Source organism: Macaca nemestrina, chromosome 13, assembly GCF_043159975.1.
Source record: "Macaca nemestrina isolate mMacNem1 chromosome 13, mMacNem.hap1, whole genome shotgun sequence".
NCBI lineage: Eukaryota > Metazoa > Chordata > Mammalia > Primates > Cercopithecidae > Macaca > Macaca nemestrina.
The window spans coordinates 11,463,876-11,491,062 of NC_092137.1; the positions used below are offsets into that span (position 1 = coordinate 11,463,876).

The following is a 27,187-nucleotide window of genomic DNA, read 5'->3' on the forward strand; positions in this document are numbered from 1 at the left end:
CACAGTAAAATAAACTATGGCAAATGCAGATAATGGAATACTCCACAGCACTTAAAAATAACTAGGTGAATTATAAATTCTGATTGGAAGGTCTTCAAACTAAACAAAGAAAGGAGATACAGAACAGTAGATACTGCAGAACTGCATTGTGCCTTTTAAAAAACTACAAGTAGTCACATGGTTTTATATGCATAAAAAAAGGAAAATGATATGACATTATATTAGATGCACAGAAAAAGGACAAGTGATACACTGATGTATTATAAAGTGGTTGCCTCAGGAGACTGAAATCAAGGAGAGAGAGCTAAGCTTTATTTCTATAACTTTCCTTTTTTTTTTTTTTTTTTTTAAAGACAGAGTCTCACTTTGTCACCCAGGCTAGAGTGCAATGGTATAATCTCAGCTCACTGCAACCTCCACCTCCCTGGCTCAAGCAATCCTTCCACCTCAGACTCCCAAGAAGCTGGGACTACAGGTGCACACCACCACACTTGGCTAATTTTTGCATTTTTTGTAGAGACAGGGTTTCACTGTGTTGCCCAGGCTGGTCTCAAACTCCTGGGCTCAAGCTATCCACCCACCTTGGCCTCCCAAAGTGCTGGGATTAGAGGTGCGAGCTACCAAGCCCGGCCAATTGTCCGTTTTTAAAGGGGCATATGTTACTTTTGTAATTTAAAAAATGAAGTTTGTTTTATTTATTTTGTTTTTGTTTTTTGTGGTAAGCTGATAAAGCAGAGAAGGAGACAGAGCAATCGAGGTACATACAAGGGCAAAGAATATAGGAGAACATGGTATATTCAGATTATCAATGAAAAGAAGACTGCCTCTATCCCTCGTCCTGCTCACTCCCTTTCCTTCCACATCTGATAAGAAACTTCTACCCCCAAAGTCCATCATCTATGAGCCATAAACCCCACCAAGACTTTGTCTTACTATTCTCTTAGACTGTAAAGATCCATCCAAAACCCCAATGCGACTAATTACACTCCGTGAATTAAGAACACAAAAATACCAACAATTTTCAGTCATTTATTTAACACTTAGTGAAGCTAGTATGTGCCAAATAATATGCCGCATTTTGTGGGGGGGAGGGGGAAACAGGCTAATACAAGGGGGCTGATTTGGTATGCACATACCTTTTGGAAAACACTGATAGACACATACAACATAGGCTGTTATACACATAGTTCTTCAACTGTCTGTAAAAAAAACTAAAGTTCTGTACAGTTTACAGAACACTAGCACATGTAGTTAGCTTCTCACTGTATTCTTCACAACTCCTTGAAGGCAGATAGTCCTATAAATTACTCACAATCAAGAAGATAATCAGTAGAACATCTCATTAACACCAGCTTTTAACACTTAGCTTTTCTGACTCCAAATCCAATGTTCTTTCCACTATACTACTCTTTTAAAAATACACTTGAAATTAAAAATTCAAGTCATTTTCCTTCATTTTTTGCCCATCTTCACTACCTTGGTGGGGAGAACTCGTAAGAAAAAAATTCATTTTAACCTTCTCATTTGTTAATGAGATCAAACAGGGACCCTCTTTATGTACTTTAGTGGAATTTTATTAATAGAAAATCATTTGAAATAAGGTATTGTTCAGATTTTCACACTTTTATTTCACAGATCCGTTGTAACTAGAGTCAAACTGAATAATTCTGTTTAAAAGAGGGGGAAAGCACATTAAAACACTATGCCAAATATTGACATTATATCATTCCGAAAGACAAAACTTCCCTATACTAAAAGCTTATAACAATCCCATCTCCAAAAACAAAAGTAACTTCTTTTTTTTTTTTTTTTTTTTGAGACGGAGTCTCGCTCTGTCGCCCAGGCTGGAGTGCAGTGGCCGCATCTCAGCTCACTGCAAGCTCCGCCTCCCGGGTTTACGCCATTCTCCTGCCTCAGCCTCCCGAGTAGCTGGGACTACAGGCGCCCGCCATCTCGCCCGGCTAGTTTTTTGTATTTTTTTAGTAGAGACGGGGTTTCACCGTGTTAGCCAGGATGGTCTCGATCTCCTGACCTCGTGATCCACCCGTCTCGGCCTCCCAAAGTGCTGGGATTACAGGCTTGAGCCACCGCGCCTGGCCAAAAGTAACTTCTTAAAAATTTATTCACTGTTACATTTTATGACTTTCCTCAGAAGAAAATTTTACAAGCCAATTTTGTACTAGAGTTTCCTTTTATTAATTCTAAATTTAGTTTTATTTGTATCATATGCTGTTCTCCTATTATGGAAATGTCTTAAATATGGAAAACAATCTGTTTCCAGCATTCAAAATTTATAACTTTACAGCCTACCCTTTTTAACAAAAAAAAAAAAATTGCTTACAGCAGCAATTGTTTTTCAAAACTATCAGGAAAATCCTTTAGGTGAGTTTTCTTGTTTTTGTGACTAAATTCTTTAAATGTTCTCTAGCTTTTGTGATTAAATTCTTCTTTAACGTGAATATAACAACATAAACATTATCCATATTGTAAGTTTATGTTGCAACCATGAGTTGCATATTCCGTTTAAGCTACAGCAAGAAATAATGCCTGAGAATATTTTTAGCATGAACATGTCAGAACTGACTCATGAAGTCTCAATTTATTTGCATTTTTTTCAAATATTTAGAAATGCCGGAGCATCTTGTATAACATTGAGGTATTATGGAATTAGGAATTCTCATCACCAGATTGTAAAATGTTTCTAACTGGAAGAATACTCCCAATAAAAATGTTTCTAAATCATCCATAACACACTTCTAAAGATAACTGCAGAAATATATTCAGTCAGTGAAAGAAGCATCACCTAGTTTCAGATTTCACATTTCTAATTATCTTTCTATTCAGCAATTATTTGAAAACAACAGATATATTTCAAAAGATAAACTGCCATAAATCTTTAGGACTTTAAAGATACTTTTATTATATGTCACTCTAGAGCCTCACATTATTTAACTGTGCCTTGGCCACAGGGCATGTAGTTTTGTTAGCCATGAGATAAAAAATCCCACAAACTATAACTCTAAAGCAACAAAGTTATCTGAAAAAGGTGATACATTTTTCAAAATCATACTAATATTTTCATATTTAATACATGAAATACTTTTACAGGGATTTCAACATAAAAAAACACATTTTTCACTAGATCTTGTAGGCATCAAAGTTCATGACAACTGTGCTAATACACTTTCTTTTCCTTTTGATTTTAAAACCAAAAACTTTTAAGAACCTGAGAGGCGGAGGTTGCAGTGAGCCGCTATCTCACCACTAGCCTGGGTGACAGAGACTGCATCTCAAAAAAGTTTCAAAAAATGGAGGAGGGGGAGGGGGAGGGAGGAGGAAGAGGAGGAGTGAGAAGGAGGGAGGATCAGGAGGAGGGAGGACCAGGAGGAGGAGGAGGAGGGAGGAGGAGGGAGGGGGGAGGAGAAGGAAGGAGGAGGAGGGAAGAGGAGGAGGGAGGGGGGAGGAGAAGGAAGGAGGAGGAGGGAAGAGGAGGAGGGAGGAGGGAGGAGGAGGAGGGAGGAGGAGGGAGGGAAGGGAGGAGGAGGGTGGAGAAGGAGGAGAAGAAGAAATGATATTTTCTAAGTTTCCTTCACTGCTCAAAAAAAAAAGAAAAAGGTCTCGCATGTAGTTATCTTTAATAAAAACTCAAAAATAATTTATCTAACCTAAAATTAAAAAGAAAACTTTAATTTCAATAAGCATATTCTGAGTATGACTTCTAGAGGAGTCACACCTAAATACAAGGCAAAAGAGCAGAATCACACACTGATACAGTATGCACAAATAAGGCTACTTTTAACACCTGAAAAGAACATAGTATGTTGGATACGATGCAAAAATTTGCACATATCCAAGTCAACATCCAATGCCACCTGTGAACAAGAACAGGCAATCTTTGTATCCGTAAGGCAAATTAAAATAAATACTCAAAAACAAGCCAAAAGCTCAGTGCAATAGTGCTTAAAACACCAACAGCTACCCATCCTCTATATGAATCAAGTTATTAAAGTATTACTGGTAACTGTTTTAACAGAGAAGTGTAAGATAAAATTTGGGTCAACAAAAGGGAGTAAGTTTATAAGCTTACACCTAAATGCTCAAAACAATCAAAAAGAGGGAAGATAAATACAGAGCAGAATGGAAAAAAAAACAAACAAACATGTAAAAGCCATGTGTATGTCAGAAGCCCTTAACATCTGTAGCTTAGAAACAACCCAACTGGCTGGGCACGGTGGCTCACACCTGTAATCCCAGCACTTTGGGAGGCCAAAGCAGGTGGATCACAAGATCAGGAGTTCGAGACCAGCCTGGCCAACACAGTGAAACCCTTTCTCTGCTAAAAATACAAAAAATTAGCCAGGCCTGGTGGCAGGCACCTATAATTCCAGCTACTCAGGAGGCTGAGGCAGGAGACTCATGTGAACCTGGGAGGCGGAAGTTGCAGTGAGCCAAGACTGCACTGCTGCACTCCAGCCCAGGCGACAGTGCGAGACTCTGTCTCAACAACAACAACAACAAAACAGAAACAACCCAACTAGTAGACTCCACTGCCATTATTAGGGCCTACCCATTAGCCAGGTGCAGTGGCATGTGCCTGTAGTCCCAGGTACTTGGGAGGCTGAGGTAGAAGGACTGCTTGAGTCCAAGAGTTCTAGGCTGCAGTGAGCTATGATCACACTGCACTCCAGCATGGACAACAAAGTGAGACCCCACCTCTTTAAAAAAAACTTTTTTTAATTAAAAAAATAAAAGAGAGCCTATACAGATCAGCAAGACTCATTCATTCCTTGGAAGCAAAAGGTATCATAACAAGGTTTAAAAAAAAATGCTTAGTATTAACTAGGCCTTTCAGGTGTAAACACTTATCAGTAGGCTAATTCCACATTCAGAGGGCTCTGATTTGCATTTGTATTCTATTTTTGGAATTCCCAACACTGGAATTGGCCTGTGGTATACAAAATAAAACTCCTTCACCAGTTGATTACCATATTATTTCCTAGCATAAAAACAAAAACAACTTAAATATAATGATTCAAATTAGGCCACACTCATGACACATTAGCAAAAATCAAAAGAACAAGCAAAACACGCACATAAAACAGTGGCCAACATCATTTGTCACTGGTAAAACGCACTACAATGGCTATAATTACAATGACACACACTACCAAGTGTTTCGTGATAATATGGAGAAACTGGAACCCTCATACATTTCTGGTGAGAATGTAAAATGGTAGGGCTACTTCGGAAAACAGTCTGCAGTCTCTCAAAAGTTAAGCATAAATTTACCATATGACCCTGCAGTCCCACTCCTTGGAATCTATCCAGGAGAAATGAAAACATATACCCTCACATATGGTGAATTCATAAACAAAATGTGGTACATCCGTAACTATGGAATATTATTCATCAATTAAAAAGAACATAGTATTCATGCTGCAACATATATGAACGTCAAAAACATCATGTTAGGTAAAAGAAGCCAGGTGGAAATCACTGCATATTTTATTATTCCACTTATATGGAATTTACAGAACAGACAAAGTTATAGTCAGAAAGCAGATCAGTGGTTGGCTGGGGTTGGGATTCAGGACTGACTGCAAATAGGATCAAGGGAATTTGGGGGGGGTGATGAAAATGAATTGTGATGATGGTTACACAACTTTGTAAATTTACTAAAAATCATATTGTACACTTAAAATGGAAAAAATTTATGGTGTATAAATTATACCTCAATAAAACAGTTGAAAATAAAAAGAACTAGTAATGGTAGTAAACAATGATGCCCGACTCTATATATTCAATACCTGCTCATTCTCAACCACCAGACTTTTATTTCAGAGCTGATTCTAAGAGCAAATAAGAGACTGAAACACATTTTGTCAATTGCACTACATCTGCAGGCTGTATTTATTTGTTCAACCAATATGAAAGGCTTATTACAAGCAAGATACTATGTATCACTCTCCTTTGTCTGCTAAATGAATACCAGTAGTAGATGTAGAAGAAAAACTATCACGACTGTAAATTCTATTCTTTCTATAACTGTTTTAAATACGGTCCAGAGAACACACACAAAAAACCACCTGCATGTATTAGGGAAAAAAAAGAAATACTACAAACATGAAACAGTTTAAAGCCAAATCAACATGTTAGAAACCAAAATGCTTAATATCTGAAAAATTCTCAAGTCATTGTGACTTGCAATGACACACTTGATTCCTCTCAAAAAAATCTCATGCCCTTTAACTTAGTTTTTAATATTGTTGAAAAATATTGCCTTACTATTAATAACAGCCAATATGCTATTTTAAAGGATTTTACCTTGTGAACACACCACCAGCATTTCATCTGCCCTACTCATAAAGTGCAATTCCAACACAGGCATAACTAGGTACATAAAAAGAAGTAAATGTGTTTAACCAGAAAAAAGTTAAGGAGAAGGGGGAAAAAATGACACATATAAATGATAAAAAGCTGTTCAGCCCCCATGAGGTATCTTTACTTCACCTAAAATACTGAATAAAATTCACTTAAATTCTTTCCAAGACAAACTGTTTCACCACAATCCAGAAAATATCCAAATCACAATTTGCTTTTCCTACATGACCTCCAAATTAATTCTACTTCTAAACCCATCCTCCCTGAATATATAGATGTTTACTTACCTTCTTTCCCATGGGTAGGTAAGAACTAAGTGACAGGAACACATACAAAATGTTTATCTGGGAAGTATTTTAATTAATATCTCTTCAAGTAGAGACATTTCTACAGGTTATCACTTCTGTTATTTAAAAAAGAGGCTAGGGCCAGGCGCAGTGGCTCACGCCTGTAATCCCAGCACTTTGGGAGGCCAAGGCAGGTGGATCACAAGGTCAGGAGATCGAGACCAAACTGGCTAACACAGCGCAATCCATCTCTACTAAAAATACAAAAAAAATTAGCCGGGCGTGGCTTTTGAGTTTATTTTTATTTAATGCACAGAATATGAGCTGTTTTAGGACATGAGTCTTTTATATTTTCCTATTCTGTAAATATTTGTTGAACGAACTAACAATTTCTGTAAACAGAAACTCCCAATTAATATTTTGGAAAATCTAATACACCTAGACAAATCTCTATCTCCTGATATAATATTTGAACTCCTACTTCATACTTTCCATCAGAATTCCAAATGAAATATCAGTAAAAACAAAGCCATGTGAGAACAAAAAGTCAGGTATATGATGATATAATCCTGGTAAAAGAGAATTTCCTAAACATGACCACTAAGCCAGAATCACTTTACAGTGAAAAGATTGATAATTGTAACTACATAAAACTCATACTATTCATTAAATATTTAAAAAGATGAAGTACATGACTAGTGTAATTTTTTATATATATATATATAAAATTTAAGACATATACACCAAAATGTTAAACAGTGATGATCTCTAAGGAAGGAGATTGTAGGTAAGTGTCATTAGCATTTATACCCTTCTATGCTCCCTAAATTTTCTCCAATAAGAGCATATTATTTTTATAATTTAAAAAATGACAAATCTTGCTTCACTTCAAAAAATAAAATCTATGTTTCCCTCTCAGCCATAGTTGGTTGTCATTTCCCTCAGGTACAGATAAAACTAAAAAGAAATGGCATTTTTTCCAGAGACAGGGTCTCACTCTATCACCCAGGCTGAAATGCAGCAGCACCATTACAGCTCACTCAGTCTCAAACTCCTGGACTCAAGCCACCCTCCTGCCTCAGCCTCCCGAGCAGCTAGGATCACAAGTTTGTGCCACCATGCCTGGCTAATTTTTTTTTATTTCTGTAGAGGCAAGAAATCTCACTGTGTTGCCCAAGCTGGTCTCAAACTTCTAGCCTCAAGCAATCCTCCCAACTCAGCCTCCCAAAGCACTGGTATTATAGGCATGAACCACTGTGCCTAGCCAAGAAATGACTTTGAAATGAGCATGGGTTAAATAACAGAACCAGGACTGATGACCTGCTGTAGCTACTAAGGTGGTAGAAAAGCAAATTTAAAAGTCCCAACAGTCAGTAAACTGACTTTTAACAAAGGCGCCAAAGCAACCCAATGAGAAAACTTAAATTTTTTAAAAATGGTGCTGGATAGTCTAGATAACTGGATAATTACGTGGGAAAGAAAAATTAACTTCAACCCCTAACTCACACCACACATTAAATTTAGCTTAAAATGTATCCTAGACCTAAATGTAAAAGTCAACCATAAAGCTTTTGGAAGAAAGCAAAGGTGAATATCTTCATGACATGGGGATGGCAACAATTACTTGGGCAGAAAGGCAATAGCCATTACAAATTTTGATTAAAAAAAAAAGATATGGCAGTGAGCTGAGATCTGGCCACTGCACTCCAGCTTGGGCAACAGAGCGAGACTCCGTCTCAAAAAAAAAAAAAAAAAAAAGAGATATGGGGCCAGGCATAGTGGCTCGTGCCTGTAATCCCAGCACTTTGGGAGGCCAAGGCGGGCAGATGACTTGAGGTCAGGAGTTGGAGACCAGCCTGGCCAACATGGTAAAACCCCGTCTACACTAAAAATACAATAATTAGCCGGGCGTGGTGGTGCATGCCTGTAATCCCAATTACTCGGGAGGCACAGGAGGGAGAATCGATTAAACACATGCGGCAGAGGTTACAGTGAGCCAAGACTGTGCCACTGCACTCCAGCCTGGGCAACACAGCGAGACTCTACCTCAAAAAAGAGAGAGAGAGAGAGAGAGAGAGAGAGAGAGAGAGATACACCATAAGCTAGGGAAAAAACACTCACAAAACATACATTTGACAAAGAGTGTTCTCTCTATATACAAAAGAACTTATATGATTCAATAATAAATACAAATAAATAACCCAATGTTTTTAAATGGGCGAAAATGGAGATATGTTGCTTTGAACAGATAATTCACAAAGGAAAACATATAAATGGCCAGTAAGTGCAAGAAAAAGTACATCATTAGTCATGAGGGAAATGCAAATCATGCAAATCAAAATCACATTTTAAAGAGCAGTGTCGGGGAAGACGTGGAGCAACTGGAACTCTCATATATTGTTGGTGGGAGTGTAAAACGGTGTAACTACTTCATAAAAAGATCTGACAGTTTCTTTTTTTTTTTTTTTTTTTTTTTTAGACAGAGTCTCACTCTTGTTGCCCAGGCTGGAGTGCAATGACCTGATCTCAGCTCATTGCAACCTTCACCTCCTGGGTTCAGGTGATTCTCCTGCCTCAGGCTCCCAAGTAGCTGAGATCACAGGTTTGTCCCACCACAGCCAGCTAATCTTTTTTTTATTATTTTTAATAGAGATAGGGTTTCACCATGTTGGTCAGGCTGGTCTCAAACTCCTGACCTCAAATGATCCGCCCACCTGGGCCTCCCAATGATCCGCCCACCTGGGCCTCCCAAAGTGCTGAGATTACAGGTGTGAGCCACCGTGCCTAGCCGGCAGTTTCTTAAACAGTAAACGCATATCTGCCCTACGACTTAGCAATTCCACTACAAGGTATTTAATTTACCCAAAAGAAATGAAAACATTCATAGCAACTGTATTAAGAGCCAAAGTAGGCTGGGTGCAGTGGCTCAGGCCTCTAATGCAACGCTTTCAGAGGATGAGGCTGGAGGATCACTTGAGGCCAGGAGTTTGAGACCAGCCTGGACAACACAGCAAGACCTCATTTCTTCAAAAAAATAAAATAAAATAAAAATTAGCCAATCACAGTGGCACACACCTGTAGTCCCTACTAGAGGGGCTAAGTTGGAAGAATTATTGAGACCAGGAGTTGAAGGTTACAGTGAGCTATGACTGCACCACTGCATCCCAGCCTGAGCAAGAGAGCAAGATCTTGTCTCCATATTTAAAAAAAATCAAGCCAAAATACATAATACACTCAGTACTCTGTATCCATGAATCCAACCAACTGTGGATCAAAAATATTTGGAAAAAAAATTAAAAAATATAGACTAAAAAACAATACAGTATCGTATTAGGCATTATAAGTAATCGAGAGATGACAAAGTATATGGAGGATATGCATAGATTACATGCAAATACTAATGCCATTTTATAAAAAGGACTGTGCATCGTTGAATTTTGGTACGTAGGCAGACTGTGAAGCAAGTATCCTGGAACCAATCCCCAGAGAAGACCAAGAGACCACTGTACATTCTGAAGACAAAAAACTGAAAACTAGTCCAGGTATGCATCAACACGATATCCAAGCCAACTGTGGTTTATACATAAAACAGAAGACAATTCAGCAACAAGAAAAAGGAACAAATTGCTGACACACAAAATAACACAGATAACTCTCAGAAACAATGCTGCGTTAAAGAAGCCAGACACAGAAAAGTATATACTATATGATTCCATTTTTATGAAGTTTAGAAGAAATCAAAGTTATCTTTACTGCAAAAAAAAAAAAAATCAGAAGAATGACTGTCTCTAAGAGAAGAAAATGATGTGTGGAATTAGCTGAAAAGGTGTGAAGGAGATTTCTGAGTTGGTAATAATGGTCTGTATTTTTACAAGAATTTGCATTACATAGGTGTGTGCATTTGTCAAAACTCACCAGTGGTACATTTAAGATCTGTGCATTTCATTGCATGCAAATTTAATCTTTAAAAAATCTAAACAAATCAAATTGAACCCTTCTTAAATACATACCAAAGTGTTTGAAGGCAAAGTATACTAATATCTCCAATTTACTTCAAGTGAATCAAAAATAAAAGATGTATTGATAGATGGATAAAGGAATGGACAGATAAAGAAAATACAGCAAATATAGCAAAATATTAATTATGCGGTGAATATATGGATGTTCATTGTTGGTTCTTTCACCCTTACTATACTTTGAAATTTTCTATAATAACATGATGGAGAAAATTTTAAACTCTATCCATTACATTAAGTTGAACATAGTGTATCTTAAAATCCAGCAATTCCACTCCCAGATATATACCCTAATGTACAGGAATTCTTCACATGAGCTCCAGAAATGCTCCTAGCAACACTTTCCATAATAGAAAAAAAAAAAGAAAGAAAGAAAACTGTAAATATCCTTTAAGTAGATTGGAGCTAAACTGATTATCGTAGCAGGGAATATGAATAAACCACAATGTTAGCGAATCTTAGAAACACCATTTCCAGTAAGGCTGGGCGCGGTGGCTCAAGCCTGTAATCCCAGCACTTTGGGAGGCCGAGACGGACGAGGTCAGGAGATCAAGACCATCCTGGCTAACACGGCGAAACCCCGTCTCTACTAAAAAAAATACAAAAAAAAAAACTAGCCGGGCGAGGTGGCGGGCGCCTGTAGTCCCAGCTACTCGGGAGGCTGAGGCAGGAGAATGGCGTAAACCCAGGAGGCGGAGCTTGCAGTGAGCTGAGATCCAGCCACTGCACTCCGGCCTGGGCAAAAGAGTGACACTCCATCTCAAAAAAAAAAAGGAACACCATTTCCAGTAAACAAAGCAAGTCATAAAAGAATATGTAAAAACGCTGACATTTTATAAAGTTAAAACAAGTAAAACTACATAATACTGTTTAGAGATATACACAACTGTAGTAATCTATGAAATGAAGCAAAGGAACAATAAAATGTTCAGGGTAGCAGATGAGAGAGGATGCAGGAAGACCGAATCCAGCAGCAGCAACAGCACACAGGTAACTTCTACAGGCTAGTGTTCCACTTATTAACTTGTGTGGTGATTTCACGAATATGTTTTTATGCTTCATAAATTATTTGCATACTGTATTTTTAGAATTCAAAATGGGAAAGAGAGGGCTATCTGATCAAGACTCTGGGAATAAAAAACAAAAAAGTTAGATTTCAAGATAATTATCCACTATTTATTTACAACTACTGAAGTGTATGTAAGTCCGTATTTCCTTACTTAGTCTACATCGGCCTTACCCTGGGACCACAATGTTTCCCAATTCAGAATTTCTTGGATTTTAGAATGGTACACAGTACATATACTGTGCATTCCCTAAAACGCTCTTGAAAATCTGGGCAGCACCCTGAAATCAAATACATTAATATTCTTCCAGCAAAAGGCATTATTATTTACATCAAGAGGAATGACTAGACCACAAATATTCTAATGTCAGATTAGGTCAGATGTTATCATCAAATACATTTTACCAAAAACTTGGTTTTTAGGGTTTTTTATATACCAAAATTGTGGATAAGGGATTGCAGACCTGCACTTGCTTCACATCAACAGTAAGTTCCATACATCACCTTTTGTTTAAAACCTCCCTAGCTAACTCATTTTCTTTAAAGATTTCCTATCAACATGAAAGTTTTAAAGTAAACTAGTCACATTTACACTATAAATGCCAAACTCTTCATAAAGAAAAAAATGTATAAAACGATCTTTAATTTTTATTCTATTTCATTTTTTATTGTATCTCTATAATGTTCTTACTTATTACATGATGGGAAAAATATACATACAATTCTATTTTAATTAGGCAAATAACCAGCAGCATGATGAGTCTAAGCACTGAGATAAGAAATATCGTCAGATAGTTTACAAGGATAATGAAATCAATCAAATTATTTTATGTTCTATGCCACTGAAAATTGTAAACAAATTTTTAATCACCTTTGCCCATCCACACAAGTCTTAAGAGTTTACCCAAGCATGAGTCCTATAGGTTATTGTGACTGTTTACCTTTGAAAGAGTAAAATAAATCAAAACTCAAAAAGCACAGACCTTTAGAAAAACATCTCTTCAGCAAAGCCTGAAACACAATTCTTTTTACCATAATAGGTAAGCAGTATGAGAAGCTGGTCTTGACAACAAAGCACAGGTATTTACCCAAAGGTTTCAAACACTACAAAAGCGTATTACCGAAGACCTGCCTCCAAAAAAAAAAAGAGGCAGTAGAGAAGCAAAACTCTATTTCTAAGTAATACTAAGCAGCTCACAATCTGCAACCATAAAACAGATAAATTCTTCTCAGATTAATTTAAGGACCCACATAAAGCAATGAGCCTTTGCAGAGAAACAAGATGTCATCTTTACACTGATTTAGTCTTGGACTCTAGCTCTACCTATGCCTAATGATTGCCAGCACTTTTCTGATGGCAAATTCAAATGATAATGCTACTCACTCAAAATTATGTAGCAAGAAATAGATGCAAATAAAACCATTTTCCTTTGAAAAGAAAATTTAAAGCAATTAACTAAAAACATGCTAAATGTGCACAGGAGAAGTGAACTAAATTTAATGAGCACTGTGATGTACCAAGCACTAGGCTAAGCACTTTACGTGTTATCTCATATAACTTTGTTTCCTACAGGGGTTTACCTTCCAGGCCTAGCTTACTGAAAGCATCATACAATCATTTCTGGTGTACTTCATCTTCTTCTGTCATCTTAGGAGTATACAATTTTTAATGGTACTTTCTGAGCCCCTGAATGTAGTGTTGCAGCTGTGTTTGCTTTAAATTATATTCCTTTAAATTTTCTGTTAAAGACAAAATATGTATTTCCTATGGCAAAGCCAAAAAATAAATGACATGTGCAGTAAAACAATGACCAATTGTGAAATGCAACCTAAATGCTAAGGTTTCAGATCTTTAAAGTGATACCAGCCATTATTTCATCAGTATTTCAGGAATATAATTTTTTATAACATTATTTTAGACATTAATTTACAGTTTCAGTTTGGAGAGATGAAAAGATTCCAGAGATGGATAGTGGTGATGGTTGCACAACAATGTGTATGTATTTAATGCCTGCCACTAAGCTATACCCTTAAACATGGTTAAAAATGGTAAATTCTGTATACGCTACCACAAAAAAATCCGTTCTAATATTTCATAAAATACATGTAATTTAAAATTAATTTATATATATATTTTTAATTTAGTTTATCAATTTGCAGCAGAAGCACCAGGAATCTTGCTCCAAAGGAATAAGGGACACATTTTGGCTTGGAAAGGTTTACTGTACCTCAAGCATATTTAATCAACTAGAAACAGCAATAACAGAGTCTGCCAAGTCATCAGCATCTGATGTCAATTCTCAGATCAGTAATGTGTCACCTTAATAAAAGTGTGTTTTGGCTGTAATAAGCATTAAATGAATGAACTGTGTCCTGAGCATGTAAAATGTTTCACTTTTAAAAATAGCCGTCATTTTAATAACTTGGAAAGTAACAAAACAAAATGCATGAGCATATTACATGTATAAGCTACCTTACATTCAAGCTCAGAATAACTCTAATAATTATGATTAATATGATTAAAGATCTAAGATATCAAAGTGAATTGCAAAACGTTTGCATCTAGGATTTAGTATGAACCTGATGAATACTTGAGATTTGCTGTACTATTTTTAACTAAACTTTCTGGCCTTAGGTCAAAGTTTTGCTAGCAAAATACCAAAGTGAAAATGCTCGGAGTGCAGCCCAGAGTCTCCGCTTTAGCCTAGGAAAAGCTATGCCATCCATGCAAGCAATCTTACTCCCAATTAAAGACTTTCAAAGACTGCTCCCATGAAAACACAGGAACAACACATTAACCCGAAAATCAGTAAAACATCAGACACATGTGACACAACATAGCACATCACTCACTATTTTCTGTGCACTGTGCAGAAAGACACACATAGCTAAAGTCAGTTCCTGCATTTCGACTAAACAGGACTGAGTCACTCTGCAAACGATGCCTGAAACCTCAAAGGATAACCAACTGCCTCTGACGAAAAGTCAGTCCGTCCGTCCCTGGAAAGGGAGGAGGCAGTTTTTCTCATCATACAGTAAGATTTATCCCAGCAGGGAACAGAACTAAACATCTGCATTCCAACACAGAATGTCTAACGGATCTAAGGATCTCCCACCCTAATTCTAGTCTTCCAAAGTCAATCTAATATGCAGAGTATCGTTTTCACTTTTCTTCTCCCCAGGGTAAAAGTCCACACCCCCTTTTCCCATAAATGCATCCACACTGCACACTACTCAAATTGCGAAATACAATCATCTATCCTTACAAAAATAAGAAATAAGCCAGCATTCTACGGTGCATTTCTATTTTGTAAAACATGCTCCTTTCTTAATCAAGAGCCAATTAATTAGCAGCCTTTACGGTGCTATTAATTTGGATTTCAAAGGTCGTTTTAGGAAAGAGACGCAATGAAGAGGAGAGATTTATTCCACTCCACAATTCAGACTGAGTTTTCGGCTCTGGCGCAATAATCTCAGGGAATTAAATTTACAGCACTTAAAATGCACTAAATGGCAAGTGTGGAATGCTCAAACGCAAGTGAAAACAGCAAAACATTAGGTATGTGTTCCAAGATTTCAGACTAAAAGGAGAGAGTGAGGGCAGCTCTTTGTCATGTATCCCAGCGAGTACTCGCAACAGGGAGAGCATCAGGTTTCTTTCTCCCTTGCTCGCACCAAGTCCCCACGTAGCATGACACTTTCAAATCGGCTAACCTGCTGTATGAAGGATGGCCAGTCCTCCACCCACCTCCCCAAACAGAGTGGGTAGGCGGAAGGAGAAGAGGGGTGTTCCTCCCAGTGCTGCAAGAAAGGAGCAGCAGGGGATGACACCGGCTCCAGCAGGAGGTAGAGGGAGGAATCAAAGGCGGGTCACTACTCTTGGAACTCGGGGGCAGAAGCGTTTGGTCTCCGGGCCCGGCTGCCGGAAGCAGGGCGGGGTGGGGCAAGACCTCCCCTCCTCACGGGCGGACGGGCACGAAGGGCTGGGCGCAGAAGGGATCTGAGGTGTGAGCTGCAACGAGCAAGCTCCCAGGCCCCGGCCACCTACCAGCAAGCTCTCCACGTTGATGGGGGAGCGAGGGTCTCGGATCAGCGCCTCCAGCTTCCTCTGGCGGCTCGCGCCGGCCCCGTCCCCCGGCACGGTTTCGGGGGCGCCGGGCATTTTCCCCGTCGGCGGGGGCCGGCTCATGCCGCCACCGCCGGACCCGCACTCAGGCTCCTCGCGCTCAGGTCCGGCAGCCTCGGGGCCTAGCACCGCCCCCGCACCACCAGCTTCGGCCGGGACTCCGCTTGGGCCCACCGCCCGCCTCTAGCTCCGGCTTCGGGTCTCCGCGGCGGTCCCCCGCCCAGGGGCTGCTCGCAGGGGCCCGCCCGGCCCGGCCCGGCCCGGCCCTGTCGGGAGCGCCGGGGAACAGACTGCGTCCCCGCCCCTCAGTCAGATTCGCGCCGCCGGTCCGCTGGTCCTCCGCGAGCGCCCGCAGGAGTCCTCGGGCGGGAGCGGGGAAGTGGCGCCGCCACCGCCGCGGCCCGGACCGCCCCGCCCTCTGGGGCCCCGGGAGGCTGAAGCCCAGGCCTGGGCCACTACGGCCGCCGCCGGCCCGCTGCCATGGTCGCCGCCGGCTGCCTTGCAATCCCTCAGCCCGCTCCCGGAGCACACACTCCCGCGCGGCCGCGCGCCGCCGCTACCCACAAGCCCCTCCGCGCGCAGCCGCCGGCGCGCGCCCCCGCGCGCCCCGCCCCGCCCCGTGCGCCGCGCTTCCTCCCTTTCTTTCCCTTCCTGCGTCTGCTCCGCTCCGCTTTCTCCTCTGCGCCCCTTCCTCGCCCGCCCTCGCCTCCTCCCTCTGGCGGGGTTCTCTGAGGCGAATGGCCGGGCGCGCGGTCACGGTCGAGCGCCTGCTGGGGGAGGGGAGACGCACCCGGGCCGGGTCCTTCCGCGCTCCCCCTGCCCTTGCCGCCGAACCCCGCGGACGACCCCGTGGCCCAGAGGCTGAACCCCCGACGTCGGGCCCGACGCAGCAGTGCGCTGGGGGGAGTCCGGCCGCGCCCCCCGCCGTGGCCCCCGCTGACTCAGCGCGCAGCGATGCGGGCCTCGCCTCACCCGCGCCCAAATAATAGCGACCGAGCTCGGCGCCCGCGAGGGGCCGCAGGGCCGTGGGTTTCGATGCGAGCCTGAGAGGGGACCCTGGGTGTCTGGGATTCCGCATGAGCGGAGGCGGGTGGAATCCTAGTCCTGGGGCAGTAGGGCCTGGGATCCTGAAAGCGTTTCTGCCCGGCGTAGACGCTAACCACGTCGAGAGAACGGGAGAGCACCAGAAAAACGCTTTCCAGCCGCAGGCCTTCGCTGGGTCTTCTCCTTTTGGGGGGCGGAAGAGGGGTGGTTATCGGGGCCGTTCCTCCGCATTCCTGCCCTCTCGGCGGTCGGTGCCATCGCTCAGATCCGCCCAGGGCGCAATCCGAAAAATATGTGCCAAGAGCTATAAAACCATTCATAGAGCCCCTTTGACCCAGTAAACCCATTTAAGGAAGTACATTTCCAAGGAAATGATCCAAAGGGCGAAGAAGGGGGAGAACTTGCAGAAAGATGTTAACAGCAGTGCTATTCACAGTGATCGTGATGACCAAAACCTGGGAATGGACCCAGTTGTCCAACAACTGAGTAACACAAACAAGCGCAATCACATTGACAGCAAGAACCCTGGCAGGTATGCAGACTGTGTCAAACATGAAATTTTGGCAAGTACGTGAGAAGGTATATTAGAAATAAGTGAAACAAGAAAAATCGTTTTACACACTGGAACTATGTAAAATGTGCAGCTATAAGAACCAGAGAATACAGTTCTTAAATAAATGGGATTTTTTTTTCTGTAAAGATGATTAAGAGCAAATTAAAATTTCAAAAAATGGAAAAACCACTCCGAAAAGCAACAATCCGATATCCATTAAGTAATAAGAATGTTAAGAACTGTCTCCCTGGCATGTCAGAGATAAACCCGAAGATAGGGTGAAGCCCCAACCTTGTAAAAGTTGCATTTTGATCCAAATCATTGAATTAATTGGAGCCTCTTCTTTGGTTTTAGGTTAGTTGAAACCACCCCTAGCTGGACTAATGCAGGAAGAGGCCCCGATGATCCATCCAATACAGCTTTTCCCTTTCAGATAGTAACACTGACTTCACGACCAGAGAGTCCTTTAAGTCTATACTGAGCTACTCATTCAGACCTCCGCAGAGGCCGCCAGGAGAACAGACGGAGCTAGACACTCCCACTTATGCACTGGAGCAAAATAATGAGATCATCTATGATTATGGATTATTTTTCTGATGACAAAATAATATGCAAGGCAAAGGAGCACTCTGTCTAGCGGGGCGTGGTGGCGTGCGCCTGTAGTCCCAGCTACCCCTGAGGCTGAGGTGGAGGCCGCCTCCGTTGAGCCCAGGAGGCCAAGGCTGCAGTGAGCTGTGATCACACCAGTGCACTCCAGCCTGGGCAACAGAGTGAGATTCTGTCTCAAAAAGAAACCCAAAAAAACCAAAGAAAACAAAACACTATGTGGTTCTCAGTTTCCAAATTAATTTTGACTATTGTATATTTGTATGTAGCTTGGTGGAATAACAGGAAGCCATGGTCCAAATACTGGACATGAAAACCTTATTTTAAGAGTAGTGATCAACAAGATATATATCCTAGGCATCTTCTACATGTATGTATTTATATAGACCAGAAAAAGCCATGGTACAGAAGATTTTTACCCAAGACCTATCCCGTTGTCTACCTGGAAGAAGAGAAAATGAATCTGTTGATATGAGTTAAACCTTTTTGCAGGATGGGGTAGGGGGGAGGTTAGTACAACAATTCTTATTTTCAAAAGTAATGCACAAATGCATTCTTGTAAAAGTTCAAACGAGGGCCGGGCGCGGTGGCTCAAGCCTGTAATCCCAGCACTTTGGGAGGCCGAGACGGGCGGATCACGAGGTCAGGAGACTGAGACCATCCTGGCTAACACGGTGAAACCCCTGAAACCCCGTCTCTACTAAAAAATACAAAAAACTAGCCGGGCGAGGTGGCAGGCGCCTGTAGTCCCAGCTACTCGGGAGGCTGAGGCAGGAGAATGGCGTAAACCCAGGACGGGGAGCTTGCAGTGAGCTGAGATCGTGCCACTGCACTCCAGCCTGGGCGACAGAGCGAAACTCCGTCTCAAAAAAAAAAAAAAGTTCAAACGAACCACAAATATATGGAACATAATCTAAAATTTACTCTTCCAACTCTATTTCCACATACATTCTTGTATCACTCAAGGCCTTTGGCCATCGTCATACATATGTATTATAGATACACATTACCTTTTCCCTACAGACATGAAATTACACCATATTATGGTGTTTGGCAACTTGGGTTTTTTCCTCGTTACTAATATGTCCTAGAGGCGTGTCCATGTCTATAGGCAGAGATCTGCTTCCTTCCACTTACCTGCTGTCCTCTACTCCACAGTTTGGATGTGCCACACTGTCATTATTCTCTATATGAGAGCATAGTGGTTAAGGAATAATTGCCAAAATCCTGCCCCAAACACACACTTGCCGTGTGGCCCTGAACAAGTTACCGAACTCCTCTGTGTCTCGATGTCCTCACAATATTTGTTATAAAGTGCTTAGAATGTGTGCTGGCCCTCAATCAATGCTAGATATTATTCATATTTTCTCACTGTCACAATGATCCATTGACATCCTCGTAGCCTTTTTGCATTCATATTTGAATAGTATAGATTCCTAAAAGTGGAATTGTCATAACAACGGGTAGGCATACTGTAAATACAGATGCTGCCAACCTGTTATTTATTTATTTATTTAAGTCAGGGTCACCTTCTGTCCTTCAGGCTGGAGTGCAGTGGCATGAGAGATCTCGGCTCACTACAACCTCCACCTCTCGGGCTCCGGCAGTCCTCCCACTTCAGCCTCCTGAGTAGCTGGAACTGCAAGCACACACCACTATGCCTGGCTAATATTTGTATTTTTTGTAGAGACGGGATTTTTCCTTGTTACCCAGGCTGGTCTCTTAACTTCTGAGCTCAAGCGATCCACTCACCTCAGCCTCCCGAAGTGCTGGGATTACAGGGGTGAGTCACAGCGCTGGGCCTCAACCTGGCCTTTAAAAAGATGCTACCCTTTTACATTCTCAGCGTGAGTCGAAGAAACTGCCCATTTCCCTTCACCTTTCCCAGTATTCAATATTATAAATATTTTTAATTGTCGTCAACAAAATGGGCAAAAAAACGACATCTTGTTCTGACTTGTATTCCCTTAATTACTACTGAAGATAGGCATTTTGTGTATCTATTTCTTCTGCAATTACCTGTTTATATCTTTTATCCATTCGTTTTACCTCTTTTTTGTGATTTATAAGAGCTCCTTATGTATTTTGGATATTCCTCTGTGTTATATTATAATAAAATATTAAAATATGTTACAGTTTGTAAAGATTTTTTTCCAATCTGTTGCCTGCCATTCGGTTGTGTTTTTACCTGTTATACAGTCAAATCGGTTGATATTGTCCTCTACAGCTTCTGGGTTTTGTATCTGATTAAGGAGGATTTCCAACCCAGTTTTTAGGTCACACAGAATCCTGGAATTGCAACAGGTTATGAGGAAATGGCAGTTTCCTAATATTCTCAGCTCAGTTCGTCCCAAATTAGCTGTGGAAGGGGGTTCCCTGGGCTTGCTGGTCTCCAAGGGAACTCCTGCTGCGACTCCTGCTGCTACGGACTCGGTCCAGGGTTGACTGCTCCTGTGTAACAGGGGCCCCAGTGTGTCCTGAGCACAGGTGAGACAGGCAGGAACTTGGACAGAAACTTTTGTTCAATAGTAAGGAAGAACAATGGAAAAATAAACACAGAAAATACAGGGCATTTAACCAAGCTGGCCTATCAATGGATAAGGCTTGGATTGTACCATAACTGTTCATAGCTTGCTCTGCAGAACTTAGAAACTCCACTCCGTTTCATATGAATTTCTTTTCTCTGTCTCTTCATTCCCAATGGTCTATTTGACATCTACTACCCAGCAATGCCTTCCTAGCCCTCCTGATGCTTCCTCACCCAAACTGAGGGTCCAGGCCTCCTTCTTTTCTCTGAGATCCATCTCCTCAAGTTTCAGGTTTTGATTTGAGGGATCTTCCTCTTCCTCAAGAACTAATTCACCCATCAGATGCAACTTTACCCTCTCCACCCATCTAGGACTAGAAAAGGACCATTTTTGTCTTTTGACCACGTGGCTTTTGTAATTACTTTTTTAATTGTAACAATTATTATTTTAAGGGCTTACTATGTGCTAGGCAGCATGCTTTATAGAGATTATCTTAATTCTCGAAACAGCCTTTTGCTTATGGTAATATTACTATGCCCATTTTACAGATGATGTAAGGAGGACTCATATACATGTACATGGAGTGAAACAATGAATTAAGGAATGGATGGGTGAAAACAGCAAAGCGTGAATGGTCCAGCCATCACCGACAAGACATGTAGCAACTTTTCCCATCTCACTTCATGCTGCCAAGCAACCCAGGCTGGCATTGTTGTAGTGAGTTGCTTCTGTTCCACACAAGCCAGGATTTAATAACAGAATAAAGGAATGAACTCGCAATACAAAGGTGTCATTATCTTTGTAAACTCCTCTACTATAAAGGGTACAGGGTTTAATGGTTTATGAAATAGAGTTTCATCCTAAATTGCATTCATGGTTCTGGTAATAACTCCCAGGGTGAATGAGAAAATTGCTGAACCCCTCTGTGAGTCAGTTGCCTCATACACAAAATAGAATTAATGAAGCTTGGTTGTCATTAAGGCTTCTTAAGATCTGCAGATGAAAGATACTGCATTCATCCAACACAAATTATTCACCAGTATGCTATGAAAGACTCTCCGAAAAGAAAGCTCTGGTCACAGCTGAGAAGTAAACTGAGAAGTAAATGGTAAGTCACTGCAAAAATATATACAGTGTAAATGTATATGTTTGAGAACAGTGGTCCCTAGAAATGACTTGGAGGATCCTGGAAAGCTAAGTTTGTTTCTGGCTTTGCCAGTTTGGCAGGGGACCTTGATGTCACACCTGGCAATCTCATTTTCCCCATTAGTGAAATAGAGGTGGCTCTGTAATGCTTTATGTGATTTTCCTGCTCAAAAACTTTCACTGGGTCTCCTATGATTGTGCCTGAAATCCTTAGCCTGGAATCCGGGCTTTCTAGAGGTGTCCATGCCTCCCTTTTCAGACTTGTCTTCCGATGTTCCTCTTCTCTTTTTCTCAAAATGGAACACCCTTGGCTGATTCCTCTTTGGTTAAGACGATTTCCACCCATGTAGAAAGGCACGTCCCTCCCTCTCTCCACCTGTGAAGTCCCTACTCATCCTCCCTGTAGGCCCCTCTTCCTTGAGTGAAGGCTTGATTCTTACTGGGTTCTAGATCCCCTTTAGCCTTTAACAAAATATTTAACAAAGTGCTTGCCTCACATGCATGAGAAGAAAAATATTTCCTTTTCCCTTTCAATGCTTTTGACATCCAAAACCTTGGGTCTGTTGTTTTTCCAGAGTAAATTAGTAATTTCCCATTATTAACCATGAAGAAAATTTGTCTATTCCACTCTCCAAGTGTTTCAGTTCAGCAAAACTATAAACTGTGTAGGATGCATCATTCACAGAAGTGACCATGCCATTCCCACCTCTGTGCCTTTGCTGGTGCTTTCCCCCCTTCCCTAACATCTCCTCAGTCCTCTCCCCTCACGACCCACCCTGGAAGGCATTCTCCTTCCAGGCCAGTTTCCTATCTCCTGCTTTCCCTCTGCATTCAATTTGAGCATCGTGCTAGTTCTTTGGTAGATACAAAAGGAACCGAGTATGGGTTCTTCCTACACAGAGTTTGCAGTCAAGAATTGTTGATGCAAGCTAGGGATAGTGACGTATGCCTGTAGTCCTAGCTAACTGGGAGGTTGAGGCAAGAGAATCACTTGAGTCCAGGAGTCTGAGTTTAGCCTGGGCAATATAGTGAGACCCCGTCTCTAAAAAGAAAAAAAAATGTTTAAGGAATTGTTGATTGTATAGATACTCAGTGTATTTTTAATGGTTGAATGATTGAGTGAATGTATAAATGGAAAAACACAAATAATTATAATTCAACAAACGTAAGTGCCTGAAGAGATTCACAGATAACATCCTGTGAGAACTCAAAGAATCCTGATGCAAGAGATGTCTTCCAGCAGGGGGATCAGGGAAAAGAGGTGATACATGGCCTGGGTCCTTAAAATTTAGCAGAGTCGGCTGGCACGGTGGCTGGTGCCTGTAATCCAAGCACTTTGGGAGGCCGAGGCAGCCAGATCACCTGAGGTCAGGAGTTCAAGACTAGCCTGGCCAACATGGTGAAACCCCATCTCTACTGTAAATACAGAAATTGGCTTGGTGTGGTGGTTGACGCCTGTAATCCCAGCACTTTGGGAGGCTGAGGCAGGCGGAACACCTGAGGTCAGGAGTTTGAGACCAGCCTGGCCAACATGGAGAAACCCCGTCTCTACTAAAAATACAAAATTAGCTGGGCATGGCAGCACATGCCTGTAATCTCAGCTACTCGGGAAGGCTGAGGCAGGAGAATCGCTTGAACCCAGGAGGCGGAGGTTGTGGTGAGCTGAGATCGCACCGTTGTACTCCAGCCTGGCAACAAGAGTGAAACTCCATCTAGAAAGGACAGGAGGGAGGGGGGGAGGGGGGGAGGGAGGGAGGGAGGAAGGAAGGAAGGAAGGAAGGAAGGAAGGAAGGAAGGAAGGAAGGAAGGAAGGAAGGAAATGTGCAACTACTACTACTAAGAAGCTGAATGCCAATGACCAGTGTCTTCAGGTCTTTGGATTCTTCTTGACAGTCGCATGGATAATGTTTAAACAGGGGTGGGCTGTGATACACACAGTCATTGTTTGCTCTGGCCCAGCAGGATCTACAAGGGAAGGCCGTTCAAACCTCAACCTTGATCACCAGGTGCAGAGGAGGTGGCGGCCTGGTGTTTGAAGGAAAGCGGTAAACTTTGCTTTCATCAGCTCCGCCACAACCCTCAAAGAAATAGCCCTGAGACTCTGCAGGCCAGATGAGAGCCGAGAAGCACTCAGTAGAGCCGAGATACTGTGGAAGTGAGACCCCAGCCCCAGAGCTTCGTGCTACTGGAAATGGTGGGAATTTCCAGGGCATCAGAGGCATCAGCCCTCATGTAGAATCCCCACTCTCACTCCAAGACAAGAAAGTGACTTAGTGATGAGTGCAGGAGCCCTCCCTTCTGGTGCCTCCAAGAATGAAAGCCAGCTGTCTTGGCTTCCTCTGTGGCCACATCCTTAGTATAAAGCAGAGTGATATTTAGTGGACCTATTTATTAATCAACAAAATGGGGTGAATGCCTACCATGCGTCAAGGATCAAGACTGGCACCAAGGGGAATGCCAAGATAAGAAAGGCAAGGTCTGGGCTGGGTGTGGTGGCTCATGCCTGTAATCCAAGTACTTTGGGAGGCCCAGGTGGGCAGATCACTTGAGGTCAGGAGTTCGAGACCAGCCTGGCCAACATGGTGAAACACCGTCTCCACTAAAAAAACACACACACACAAAAGCCGGGCGTGGTGGCAGGCGCCTGTAATCCCAATTACTCAGGAGGCTGAGGCAGGAGAATCGCTTGAACCCAGGGGGCAGAAGTTTCAGTGAGCCAAGATCGTGCCACTGCACTCCAGCTTGAGTGACAGAGTAAAACTCTGTCTCAAAAAAACGCAAACAACAATAAAAAGGCAAGTTCTGAGCTTCGTGATCTGGGGAGGGAAATGAAACATATGCACAGAGGCCAGCCAGGAGTGAGTGCGTGCTCAGTGTATTTATAGCCTGAACAAAAGATTGAATGAATGAACAGAAGGACATAAGCACGAGCAAGCCACGTGGTACAGAAGAAAGAACACAGGCTTGCGGCATCCCAGCGCCCCCACTTCCAGCTGTGTATGAGTCTGGAGAGTTCTGCTAGCTTCTAGAGTCACTGTCCACCCTGCTCTGCGCTCCAGGGGCTGACCTCTATGGGCTGCCTACTCTGGGCTATCTGTGGTCTATCTTCTGGTTGAGCTCTGCCCAAAGGGAGAGCTGGAAAGAGATTGGGGGTGAGGACAGGGTTTTAACCCCCTAAATCCCTGGAAAGAGATTGGGGGTGAGAACAGGGTTTCTCCCCCTCTGCCCCAGCTCGACCTCTGGCAGCAGCTCTGCACCTCAATCCCTGCAGCTCCTCGGGCTGCATTCCATTTCTCACGGGGCTTCAGGGAGGTTCTGTCCTCTCTCTGCCCTCCTGACCTCAGCTTCTCACTGTCGCTGGGGTCACAGTGCCTCAACATTGCTTGTCTTCCTTTAATTCTGTCTACACCTCTGGAAAGAGCTCCTTTATGGAAACCATCTAAGTTAATTCCATTCCCTGAAGAGACCCAACTCATTCAGTAAATTGAAGGCAGTCACAGAACTTTTCACAGTCAGATTCCTCAACTATGAAATGGAAATAATAGTAATACTTAGTATCTAGCACAGTTCAGTGCCTGGACATTGGCCCTCATATATGTTGGCTGCTTAAATGAGTGAATACATGAGTGAATTAATGGCTAAAAGGATTAATGACGATGTTAACGTACAAAGTGTGAAAATATGGGTTTTTATAATTCCTACAAGTGGCAAATGAATGTAATAGCGTTAACTATCTTGATATTGTAAACTGGGCATGAGTCTGGAATCAGGAAAGCTGGCCCCATTTGTTTATTGTGTGATTTTGGGCAAATTATTTTCCCATTCTGTACCTCTGTTTTCTCCCCTATAAAAGAAAAGGGCTGAAGGTAATAATCTGTAAGAACCTATCCGTCTTGGCCATCCTATCAAATACTAAGCATTCAACAAAACTGTGCAATAGTTTGAGTTGGAGAAGCCAAGGAAGGCCTCAGGGAAGAAGCAGGAGCTTGGAGAATAGAATAATAACTAGAAGAGCAGAAGAATCTCCCAGGTGAGCAAGACTGGAGCGGGGGAAAGGTGGGAGCGGCCTGCCAATGCTGGTGGCCATGAAGGACATCTGGCTGGATCAGAAGTTGGCCATGGGGACATTAAGAGGAAAAGGCTGGGGACATAGGCTATGGACACATAGGAAGGGCCTTGACCACCAGGCCAAGGAACTCAAAGGACCCGTAAAAGGAAGGGTTATGACTTCCTTAAGGCCCCAAGGCTAGTGCAGAACTAGGCTTGAGGTTTCCTCGCTCAGCCCCCAGTTGATCAGGATCTCCCTCTTCAACTCCTGAGGGCAGCTGCCTTCTCCCTTTCGTGACTCCTTTCTTTGAAGGTCACTTGTCAAATGAGGGATGAGGGAAAATTTATTGAGTGAGGAAACCATTTGGTAAGGGATATTTTTGGCATGACAAGTCCTTGGCAAAGGATTTGTTCCTGTCATTATTCTCCTTGTGTTTTAAAATCTGTTAGTTTGCCGTAAAGTCAAAGGCAAGATCATAAAAAGAAAGTGATTTGATTTTTTTTTAATTACTGAAAAAAAGTGAATCCAGAAAAAACTTGCGTCTTAAGCAAGAATATTAACTGGAGGGTCCTGGATATGAAGTCAAAAGTATTTGAAAGAAAATGAAAAAATTATCAATGAGAAAAATAATGCAAAACTACTGTAAGACACATGGAGTTATTTGAAAAATGTGTCCAGCTGTGTGAATTTAGGCATCTTCCTTCCCTTCTTGGGCCTCAGTTTCCCCATATGTCAAATAAAAGGAGTTAGACCCGAGGGTGAGGTCTAGAAGCCTGTTCTGCCCCAACAGGGCCCGTGGCTCCCATTTCGCCACTCTTTTTCCTCTATTGAGAACAGCATTCCCGGGAGGGCAGTTGCATCACTTTGGTTTCGGCTCCTCTGATCTCTGTCCCCTGTGTGGCCTCTCAGAGCACAGGGGCTGGAGAACTGAGGCAGCTGCTCAGCTCTGGCACTTTGTCCGGCTGTGGCCAGAGATGAAAGGATTCAGAGCCAGCCTGCAATAAAGCTGGGCCCCTGGGTAGAGGTCATCCAGACGTGCCAGCCTCACTGCCACTGCTGGGGACAGGCCTCGTCAAACCTGTCACTGGCGCTCGCCAGGGGAGCCCCTCAACACTTGTCCAGCCTCCAGTCCACACGTTTAGGCCCCCACCGTGGTCATTCCAAGGGGCTAATCTGTGGTTTGGTTATTCTCCAGCTCAAAAGTGTTGACAACGCTTCCGTGTTGTCCTACAGCAGTGTGTCCCTAAGAGACACCCATTCTGAGAGACACTCAGCCGCAGAAACACAGGAGTGGTCACTGAAGTTTGGAGAAGCAGCTTCTCTGTCTCTCTTTCCCTGGCCTCCTTGCAATGCACCAAGTCCTGCAGGAAGGAAACCTCTTTAGCC

At 42.4% G+C, this 27,187-nt stretch overlaps 1 protein-coding gene across 1 annotated transcript in view; it reads right to left on the bottom strand.

The window, feature by feature from the left end:
• Positions 1 to 16,350, bottom strand: part of LOC105486481 (Rho associated coiled-coil containing protein kinase 2) — a 163,951-nt gene extending 147,601 nt beyond the window's left edge. Inside the window, exon 1 of the mRNA XM_071076234.1 lies at positions 15,799 to 16,350. Coding sequence (XP_070932335.1) covers positions 15,799 to 15,939 — 141 coding nt within the window. The 5' untranslated portion in view covers positions 15,940 to 16,350. The remainder of the gene's footprint in view (positions 1 to 15,798) is intronic.
• Between the last annotated feature and the right edge of the window lie 10,837 nt (positions 16,351 to 27,187).